This window comes from Pseudorasbora parva, chromosome 9 (genome assembly GCF_024679245.1).
Source record: "Pseudorasbora parva isolate DD20220531a chromosome 9, ASM2467924v1, whole genome shotgun sequence".
In the NCBI taxonomy this organism is placed as follows: Eukaryota; Metazoa; Chordata; class Actinopteri; order Cypriniformes; family Gobionidae; genus Pseudorasbora; species Pseudorasbora parva.
The window spans coordinates 46,467,251-46,477,883 of record NC_090180.1 but is presented as its reverse complement, the minus strand read 5'-3'; the positions used below and the strand labels follow the sequence as shown (position 1 = coordinate 46,477,883).

The 10,633-nt window shown below is 36.7% G+C and overlaps 2 protein-coding genes across 3 annotated transcripts in view; both read right to left on the bottom strand.

Moving 5' to 3' along the window:
• Nucleotides 1-228: 228 nt before the first annotated feature.
• Nucleotides 229-3,860, bottom strand: nmrk2 (nicotinamide riboside kinase 2). Of its 2 annotated transcripts, XM_067452846.1 has the most exons (8): nt 3,696-3,860; nt 3,525-3,615; nt 2,710-2,758; nt 1,344-1,518; nt 1,193-1,264; nt 1,012-1,118; nt 843-928; nt 229-749 (listed from the first exon to the last, which is right to left on the bottom strand). In XM_067452846.1, the coding sequence occupies exons 1-7, from the start codon at nt 3,719-3,721 to the stop codon at nt 843-845; spliced, it is 606 nt and encodes a 201-aa protein (XP_067308947.1). In that variant the 5' UTR covers nt 3,722-3,860; the 3' UTR covers nt 229-749. The 2 variants fall into 2 exon arrangements, with proteins under 2 accessions (XP_067308947.1, XP_067308948.1); XM_067452847.1 differs by lacking the exon at nt 2,710-2,758 and having other exon boundaries at nt 3,696-3,759.
• A 4,961-nt stretch (nt 3,861-8,821) lies between these two features.
• The window catches only part of atcayb (ATCAY kinesin light chain interacting caytaxin b), a 28,165-nt gene continuing 26,353 nt past the window's right edge, over nt 8,822-10,633 (bottom strand). The window contains exon 13 of the mRNA XM_067452845.1: nt 8,822-10,633. This exon is cut by the window's right edge and continues 769 nt beyond it. The gene's annotated coding sequence lies outside the window, so the exon portion shown is untranslated.

Sequence of the window (10,633 nt, the reverse complement as noted above, 5' to 3'; positions counted from 1 at the left end):
TCTCTTTTTAGTACATTATTGACATGTAAACATAGCCCCAGAGTAATCCCTTATTTTACGTTTTCAGGTGAAAAGACAATTACATTCATTAATTACTTTGGAATGTATTTTTCCCAACACCCAAAGCTAAAATGAAATATTCCACACAAGATATGACATTAAATTTGGATTTAAATAAGTTATAATACATCATCAAAATGTTGCAGTCAATAAAAAATATGACATACATAAGGTGTGACGCATTTATTTGATGTAAAATGAAGAATGATACAATTTTACATGAAATATGCCCTTACTGAACAACATAAAATTAATAAATACTAATGTGTATTCTTTGTATGTTTTTATTTCAACATCTTGCATTTAACGATTTCAATAATTATTTGATATTTTGCACTTGTATTTTGTAGTCAGGACATTGTAATCGTACAGATTTTCAACATGGTTCACATGCACATCCCAGTGCTGAGAATGATAACAACATTGAAAGGCTTCAGATGAAGAGCTTCAGTTACACATTCATACTTGCATACATATTTATCTCTGGATAGCCCAGAGAGCAATGCATTTTTAATAAAACAAAAGTGACATAGATACAGCAATATAAAATTACAGGCTCTTCCCTGTCAGTTTTAAAATAAGTTAGTACCTTATTATGTTATTTACAAAATTCGTCTAGTGGCTGAAGCCATATCTACGTACGATGCTATTTACAGTTCTATACACACACATCTTCAGTCCAAAAGATGCTGCAAAGAGAAAAAGGAAACAAATGATGAGAAAACATCTTCATAATGAGATATGTATATGAGAGGATAGATAAAAAGCATAAAAAAGCGTACCTATAAAGCATTCAGCATTGAGTTGTGAATGTCTTCATAAACTTGGTTATAGAGCTCTTCTTTAGATTTCATCCCATCCACATATTCTGCAAAATACAAATTGTCTGTGTGAGTTACAGATTACATTAGTAGTGAATGCATTTCATCACTAGCATCCAGTCAGACTTACGGATATCTAGGCTGTTGTTTTCCATCTCCATCCTGTGTTTCAAGTACATGGGCCAAACGTGGCCGTCGAACAGACCAGGAGGGTCAGGAACGGTGTAAGTTCTTGTACTGAAAAGGAGAAGGATGTGTTAGAAAATGATCAATTGAACCATCTACAAAAAAACATCAGTAAGATCTCTCACCTTCTTCTCCTTTTACACTCCTCATATGGAATGGTGACGTAGTAGCACTTGTTGTAGACGTCGAGCAAAGGCCTGGAGGTGGAAACAAAACCGTCAAGCGTCTAACAAAAAGTCATCAAGTCTCAATAAGGCTTCGGGAAAAAACACCTACTTGTAGTTATAGAGAAGAAATCCCTCTACGATGAGTATGTGAGTCTCGCGGTCCGGGTCCGAGCCGTCGGAAGCGGATGAAACGGGCACGCCGTGGGAGCGTGCGAACTTCACCGGGTTCTCCATCCATCCTTTAACCGTGTTCACCATCGCATCCATGTCCATGGCGGACATCACTGCACAAGGGAGACAAAAAAGACGAGGCGTGTCTCACATGCATGGATAATGGAAACATTCAAGTTATGCATTGAAAATGTTTTCTCTTCTTTTAAATTATTGTCCCTTCTCCTTTTTAGGGATGTTAATAATTAATGTTTGTGAGTCAAATTTACATTAGCAGTCTAAGGTTTGGACACACCTAAAATGAGACACAAATAAAAATTGTTCTACTTATTTGGATATTTATCAATTTGAAATGCTTTTAAACACTTAGGGCCAGATTTACAAACTCCAGCGTTAAAAACTACAGTCAGGATTATATGCAAGCTTGTTTCTGCCACAATCTCACAATTGCGAGAGATAAAAAGAAAAATGTGAGATTAAAAGTCGCAATTATCTTTTAAATTGTTTTATTCCGTGGAGGAAACAAGCTTGATTTTGATTTACTAAATGCAGTGGAAGCATGCAGTGGAAAATTAGCGCTGAAAAGCCGTGGACAGGGTTATTTCTGCCGCTGACTTTACTGCGTATGCATTTGTAGGAGTTTCCCTTTCAAATGCCGAATTTTTGGGAGGAGAGTATTTACATGCATCATGCGAGGGGATTTACTAAGGTTTACGCTAGTCAATTTACTGGTGTTTGCACCATTATTTACCGCCCAAAAACATCTCTTAAACCAGATGATAATTTGCGCTGCTCAGTGGTCATTATGGAAATGCTCCGGCTACGTCTGTTCTTTAATTTGCGCTGAACTTTCCACTCCCATTGGCGTTTTTTTGGAATTGCTTTCTCATGCTAATTTGCCCTGTTTAGTAAATCTGGCCCTTAGTGAAAAAGGTGCATCATTTAAAGATAAAGGCTCTTTATTGGCATTAATGGTTCCATTAAGAAACTTTAACATCTACGGAACCTTTTTAATCCACAGATTTTTGAAATGTTCTTCACTTTAAGTAACAAAATGCTCACTGAAAGGTTCTTTACGGAACCAAAAATGGAACCTTCAATGTTCCAATTTTTTTTGGTTTTTAAACTCACAGGCACAGTTTATACATGGATGTTTAGGTGTGCCCAAACTTTTGACGTGCAATGTCAGAAAAATAGTTTGGCTGGGTTTTAGGTTTATGTTACAGAAAAGCAAACATCAGAATGTTTATGGAAAGGTGGGAATACATTACTGTTTCTCTTCCCACAGCGAAAGCCATTCTTACCATCCCATTGTCTAAAGCCGTCCTCCCCGAGCTCTATTTGATCTTGGGGCTGCAATAACAGTGACCAATAAAACAAAAAGGTGTAGATCGCTCAGGCAGTGCTGGTCCCACCTGGACATGTGACGCCAAGCACTCAGGCTATAGTCTTCTAAAATCACGTTCAATTTGAACTGTGTGAAGGGGCAAAATTTACTCTTTAATTTGGTTGCAATGCACTAAATGTGCATTCGTTGAACTGAATTATCTTTACCAGCATGTAGCCAATGCGATTTACTGCTGTAGAAGAGCCTCCGATGACAGTTAGGAATGTGTGTGATGCACTTAAGAGGTGTTATAAAAGATATCGATATGGCCGCTAGTGTGATGAAGGCTTGGCAGATTCTCTTACATGCCTTGGAATGATAAATGCATGAGCAAGAGAATCATATTAGTGGAGTTTAATGCTGCAAATGAATGCCTGCTAGACTTTACACCTCAGACGGCATTCATTTGTTGTGTCTTTGAGGTTGGCTGTCCAGGAGAACACCAGCATAGGGTTCATGAACCACAATGAACCAACAAAACGGACAATAGATCCATACATACAACATTAAGTCCTACATGTCTTTACCTTTTCCGTCCCTTGGTGGTCTATAGTATTTATACTACACATTAAATATGATGTACTTGGACACTTGCATCAAAATTAAAATGCATGGAATTAATTGCATTAGATGGCAATGCGATAGCATTCTTAAGTATGGCATAAATGTCCAAATATTATACACGAGTAGCTGCAAAGTGTCATTTAACAGTGTCGTGAAATTGCTCCATACCTTGTAAAAATCATCTTGATGTACCACACAACAGTTAGGTAAGTTCTTTATGAGTCTTCCCGTCAATGTTGTCTTGCCTCCATTGGTCACACTGTAATAGACACATTATAGATATTAATAAACGATAATGTCATATATCTGTTCAATATAACGATCTTGAGAATTACTCACCCCCCAATTCCAATAATAAACTTCATTCTGATCCTTTTTGATCTTGGTCTTTGCGGTTGGACACTAGCAAAGGAATTTCTTCCTTTAATACGGTCGGGAATGCTTTCTATCTCCTCCCTATTTCTCCCAGAATCTCCCTCTCTTTACTATTTCATTGATGGACTAGGCTTTCGCCTTCGCTATATAGGCGGCTGGCCTTTACGTCACGGAGACGGGGGGCGCTGGCCAGTAAGGCCGCTCTCTGGGAACCAATCAGCGATTGAGACGTCCTTCTAATTTGCATACTGGCACCGTTCCACCGTTCCACCGCCGCACCTGTCGCGCTCCGTCCGTCAGCCGGTCGCGTCGGTGGGGGCAGATCGAGCCCTGCGCGGACCCGAGGGGCAATTAAAGAGTGGAAATATACCACGAAATCCTGCCATCTAGCACAGTTTGTGTTTTACACACATCAATGATCAATGACGTGAATAAACGCAGGTGAAGGAATAAACACTTCATTTACACAACGAACCATTCTAATCACTAATATAGGCTAATAAAGACTAGCGATTTTACAGAGATTGGCATAAACCAATTTCTTGTGGTTACAATGGAGGTTTTATAGTCATAATTTAATAATTAATACTAAAGCTGTCAATCAAAGCGATTTTACAGTTACTTCACATGTTAACATTGTTTTATTACAATAAAGATTGTCAATCCACCAAAAACGTCAGAGTTATAGTTGGTGGATTGATGACTATTTGTATAACCACAGTTTTACTACAAATGGTATATCTAGGGCTAGTGTATGAAACATGGTCCATTTCTGTTAACCATGGTTCAACTAGCCTATAGTTAAATCAACCATTGTTTTACTATGGTAGCTTAATATATTTATAGTGGTATATATGTTACATATATATATAGTAACCATGTACCGCAGCGGAAAAGTGACAAAAATCATCATCAGTAGACTTAGGAATTGTGGGTTTTGGGTCAAAAAAATTAATGCACACTGCTGTAATGGATTATTAAACACCATAATCAATGCATTCAATTGCTATTATTAAACCCCTATTAAACAACTGAAATAAAGAAACCATTAAACACTTTTACGCTGAAAATTGGTTAATTATAAATATTGTAGTATGAGCTTCCATAACATTCTTCTCCTCTGCATTCTTCTTATTCTCATTAAATGCAGCCTCCTCCATTCTAAGAAGCCTTGATTCAGTCTACCATGCTTCATTACACTTCATCACAAATACAAAATCCCTTACACACCATTGCATTCTTTACGAGATGGTGGGTTGGACATCACTTACTATGAAGAAAACAGCATTGGTACATTTTTATTCATAAATAAATGCTAGTAAACTTCCAGCGTATCTTTGTCCTCTTCTTAGTGTTAGTTCTGGCAGTTACCAGCTGCGCTCTTCAAAGTGTTTGCTTTTTAACGTACCTAGAGTTTTTACAGCATTTTCCTATTATGGACCCTTGGCATGGAATAATTTGCAAAAAGATTTAAAACTAGAGAAATTGGTGTGTATTGGTGAATTGTAAGGCATCATAGTCAGTGGTAATGAAGGCTTGTGATTGTTTTTGCTGAGAGGATACTATTTTATGTTGTATTTCAACATGTTGTCTGACTGTATGGCTGCTACCTTAGCCAGGTCTCTCTTGTAAAAGAGATTATAATCTCAATGAGACTTCATGGTAAAATAAATCAATAATCATTATTATTAGTATTATGCCCCCACTGGGCAATAAACGTGCAATATAGAACACTATTTATACATATATATATTTTAGCACACCATATATGTTATTTACATTCCCTTGCATTTGGATAACAAATGTGTACATACATATATTGTGTTTTTTTATTATATATTTAAATTTGTATTCACTTACTAAAGGTGCAGTGTGTAGCATTTATGAGGATCTATTGACATATATGCAACATAATATACAGAACTATGTTTTCAGTGGTGTATAAAGACTTTACATAATGAACCGTTTTTATTACCTCAAAGCCGTTTCTACACACACCGCGGGTCCCTTACGCTGTATTCACACGGGGTGTCGGCGTTAACGCTTCTCGTTTACTTTGAATGGGTGACGTCTTGCGCTGCCGAACTGAATTGTGGGTACCGTCGTGTCGCGTCACTCGCTTTGCAAACGGCAGAAGTTGAAGATTTCTCAACTATTCAAGCGAACGCAGGCGTCATCCAATCAGATCGCTCTCTATTCAAATAATCGTGTGATTGGCTGTTGTCACTATGACGGTCGCATCAGCACCAAGCTTTAGCCACGCCCTCCCTCCAGCATTAACGCAGACGCCCCGTGTGAATGCAGCATTAAAGTGAAGTTGCCATTTTGCGCTGCCATGTTTCTACGGTAGCCCTAAATGGACAAACTACTCTACAGCTAGCAGACGACCACATCTTTATCCTGTGTCGGCTACTGTAGCTTCTCTTCGTGCTTCAAAATGGAGGGGTGAGCAGTTGCAATTCACAACCTCACCACTAGATGTTGCTAAAATGTACACATGGCACTTTTAAATTTTATTCTATTTTTTATGATGTCTTGTGCTGTCATTCTGTCCTTACTCTAAGCTTGTGTAACCAAGACAAATTCCTTGTATGTCTGTAAACATTCTCTGCAATAAATCTCTTTCTGATTCTGAATATTATTTAAAATAGGCTAATAATTAAGGCGATGTCATTATTTAAAGCTCCACTGTGTGATATTTTCCTCATCTAGCGGTGTAAAGGTATATGACCATCCAGTGAATATTAGTTTCTGTTCCTCTCAATTCTGATTTCGTTTTAACTCCTACAGTGGCCGATTTAGTCCAAGATTAACATGGCAATCCCCCTCTTCACATTCGACACGGTGCCATCGAGTGTTAAAACGCGAAAGGCGAAGCTTGAATTTACGGGTATGTCCCTCTTTGGCTACTGTACTTTCAAAATGGAGGGCCAACATGGCGACCAGCATTCGAACCCCTCACCCGTATGTATTTCCAATGGCATATTATAAACTTACGAGAATACTTTATTACTTGAAAGAAGTAAATATACATTAATGAGCACATATATTTTTGAAAGAACTAAGTGTTTTTAGCTAAGAATAAACTAAAAAAGTTACACAGTGTAGCTTTAAAATAAAGATGCTCTAAGTTTGTCACAATGTTCGTAGTGTTCAAAGACAATAATAGTGTTCTTAAAACATAATACATGTTCTGAGTATGCACTATATCCTCTCACATAATATCTGCCTATACATTTCAGCTCATTTGCACTCGGTGAACTCCAGTCTGGCCAGAATCCCACATGCCATCATTCAACTTCGACATCAACAAATGTTTGATCCTGATGTGAGCGAGTGTTGACTCTAAGAAGTTTTCTTATAGAGCGATCTATGATTGATGTGTGTTTGCTAGTATGCCTCTAGTTTGGATGCTTGTTAATCATTATGGTCACACACGCTCCACATGAATGGAGGCGAGATCACAGAGCCAAATGTTAAATAAAGACGAGACCGGCGCGTGGTATTACTTGACCATCCTGATTAAATTGTTTCCAATTACTTGACTTGTCTTCTTGGCACAGCGTAAGGGAACTTTTCTCGGTGGACGCGGCTGTAGCGCTATATTTGGCTACATGTGACCATTCATCATTGTACAAATGCTTCTGACGCAACAAACATACCAGACTATCAGATTAATAGCAAATATCCAATGGTAAGAGCTCCGTTCCTAACCTTACCTAGACAGCATCAGAATCCATAATATTAAAACATCTTCTTTTATCAAAATATAATGCACAATCACACGTATCCTCTGCATACATAAAAAGGAAGACATTTGGCTTTAGTCATTTTTCACTGACTTGATCTTAATAAAACTAATCCATTCAGAGTCCAAATATGATGATACTAACATTTCACGTCCTTTTATGACTATTGTAAATTTGCAACAGTCATTGTTAATATTCTGTAACATATATTTTAGTCATTTATGATTATCAGTCATCTGACATTGAGGAGCCGAACCTCAGTTGCATATAAAAACTAATATAAAACACTTTGAACCTTTGGATGTATAATTCAATAAATGACACAAGTCACACACGTTTCCTTTAATGCAAACACGTTAAAGTGTACTGATAATAATAATCATCATCACACATTCAGCGGTGTAAAGCATATATTAATATAAAAGTACATATTTTTAATACTTTACTTAATATTAGTAATATTTTGAGAAGTTTGTACTTTAAACTGAATATTTCAATTATATTTCCAATGCAAAAATCAGGCTTTTTACTCTTTACCGCTAATTTAATTAGACCTTCAAAAAATAAAGTACGACTTTTTTTCTCTCTTTAATATATATATATATAAATAATACTGTTGATGTATATGTTTTCAGTTCCCCACTTTCAAATCTTTTATTTCAATAAAAGCCAATTTTACAACCATCTTTGATCATATTTACCAGGGGTGCCAATAATTTTCAAAAAATACAACTGTGTGTGTGTGTGTGTGTGTGTGTGTATATAAGTGCCTAACGAAATGTTTAATATCAATAAAAGCATTTATTGGGTAGGGTTGGGGTCGGTGTAGGGAGGGATTTCATTGTCCCATCACTCAATAAGCATCCATTTAATGATTTTAATAATAATTTACACTATGTTATTATTGCATCCTGTTAATCTACAACAATCCTGAAGTGCAAATAGTGTGTATCTGTCAAAATAAAGTATAAATAGCATCTAAATGCTATTTACACATATTGCAAAGAACTGCTACTTTTACACGTGTAAATAGAATATATCACTATTTGTTCTAGCCGCTGTCTTTTGACACAATAGTCATTATTGTACTAATTTTGTGTACTTCCTACACCTCAGCATGAATAGAGATGAACAGGAAAAGCAAAACGACTTGTTTGATTAGGTCAAAGTCTTTGCTTTACTGAAAAATGAGTTTTTCCAGCCTGACATGAGAATACAGGTGATGGGAGCTCAGGTTCAGACATCAGATGTACAATGCTGTGTTATTAAATTAAACACCAAATCCTGCGCATCAAAATCTGGCCTGTGAGCAATGCAACCGGAAACTGGAAAATACCAGGCTTGATCATTACATTGACCTTTTATTAGTCATCACATCATCAATGTTAGCAACTCGTTCACTTATTGCACATCCTATGATACAAATGATTTACACACAGTACACTGTTAAACAGTCTGATCATCTATACAATAATGTGGCTGAAATGATCCCATCAAAATGCATTATGAGCACGGACAGTTCCAGTCCTGCATGCTGATTGGTCAATCCATAACGTGTCTTTTATTGTCATTGTGAAATTAGTCACTGCATGTCGAGCAGAAAACATTTAGGTAACACTTTAAAATAAGGTGCAATTAAAAGTGCAATTAAAGTATTTTAATAACTTATTAGTAAATGTTGACATGACCTAAGATTAATAAATGCATTGTTTATTGTTGGTTCATGTTAAGAAATGGAGCCTTATTGTAAAGTGTTATGTATCTGATATATAACAGAGCACCCATAAGGCATTATGAAGGGAGGGATAACAAGCTCCGCCTCTCGTGAGGGGTTGGAAGCGCACGGAGCCGGATGACAGAGTCTATGTACACGGAGTGAATTCAGACGGCTCACGAGGATTACCGCTCATGCCAAACACTTCAGCTGCCTTCTATCATACTACTTGTACTATTTCTACAGTATGCATATGTGCACAGAATTTATTGCATACTGTGAATACTGTATTCCACAGGCAATGCATTAAACTTTGAATTTCTAGTGTGATCCATGAAAAGGAAAACATGTCATATCTTCTTGACTCTCAAAAGTTAAGAAATTTCGATACAAAACTGCATTAAAGAGATTCGATCATCCTTTACAGTTGACGGCATCCATAGTAGGACAAAAAAAGTTTAATGGCTTCTGTCAACTGTTTGATCACCAACATTCTTCAAAATATCTTCTTTTGTGTTCAGCCGAAGAAAGAAACTCACACAGGTTTGAGTAAATGATTTTACTCAAATTAAATTTACATTTATGGGTGAACTATCCCTTTAAAAGGAGATTATAACTGGATGCCATTTGCTGAATAAAACATGCAATGCACTGCAAAATGATTGTCTTCCTCAGTATTTTTGACTTGTTTTCCAGCAAAAACACCTAAACTTAAATCAAGACACATTTACTTGAGAAGCAAAATGAGATCTAGGGCCTTATTTTAATCTGAGCGCACGGCGCAGGTGCACTTGGGGCGAGTCCGAAACCACTTTTGCTAGTTTAACGATGGAAAAAACATCCAAATCATGAATCGATTCACTGATTCATAACCGTTTGAATCTTTATTTGAGGATTGAACACAAACAAGCAAGAGAAGACAATGCTGAATAAAGTCGTAGTTTTTGTTCTTTTTGGACCCAAATGTATTTCTGATGCTTCAAGAGACTCTAATTAACCCACTGATGTCTCATATGGACTACTGTGATGATGTTTTTATTCCCTTTCTGGACATGGACAGTATAGTGTGCATACACTTGCATACGCTCTCGGACTAAATATAAAATATCTTAAACTGTGTGTGAAGATGAACGGAGGTCTTACAGGTGTGAAACGACATTTCATTTTTGGGTGAACTAACCCTTTAAGTCTTGCTTTCTATAATATATAACATTTTAGAGAGTTTACGCATAAAACAAGAACAAATCTGCCAATGTGCTCAGAACAATAAACTTCATTCTTAGGGAAAAGAAGATTATTGTTTTGACCACATTGACAGATTTTTTTAAGCATAAACTCAGTTTTCAGAAAGCAAGACTGAATATCTCAAGTCAGTTTGCTTCTCCAGTAAATCTATCTTCTTGATTTAAGAATGTTTAGATATTTGTAGCTGAAAAACA

What these genes read in the sequence shown, in the direction of transcription:
- nmrk2 (XM_067452846.1), bottom strand. Translation starts at nt 3,721, where the DNA reads ATGAAGTTTATTATTGGAATTGGGGG. An exon ending in TTTATTATTGGAATTGGGGG is followed by an intron (nt 3,616 to 3,695) that starts GTGAGTAATTCT and finishes TGTCTATTACAG; the next exon opens with TGTGACCAATGGAGGCAAGA. An exon ending in TTTCTTCTCTATAACTACAA is followed by an intron (nt 1,265 to 1,343) that starts GTAGGTGTTTTT and finishes TTCCACCTCCAG; the next exon opens with GCCTTTGCTCGACGTCTACA.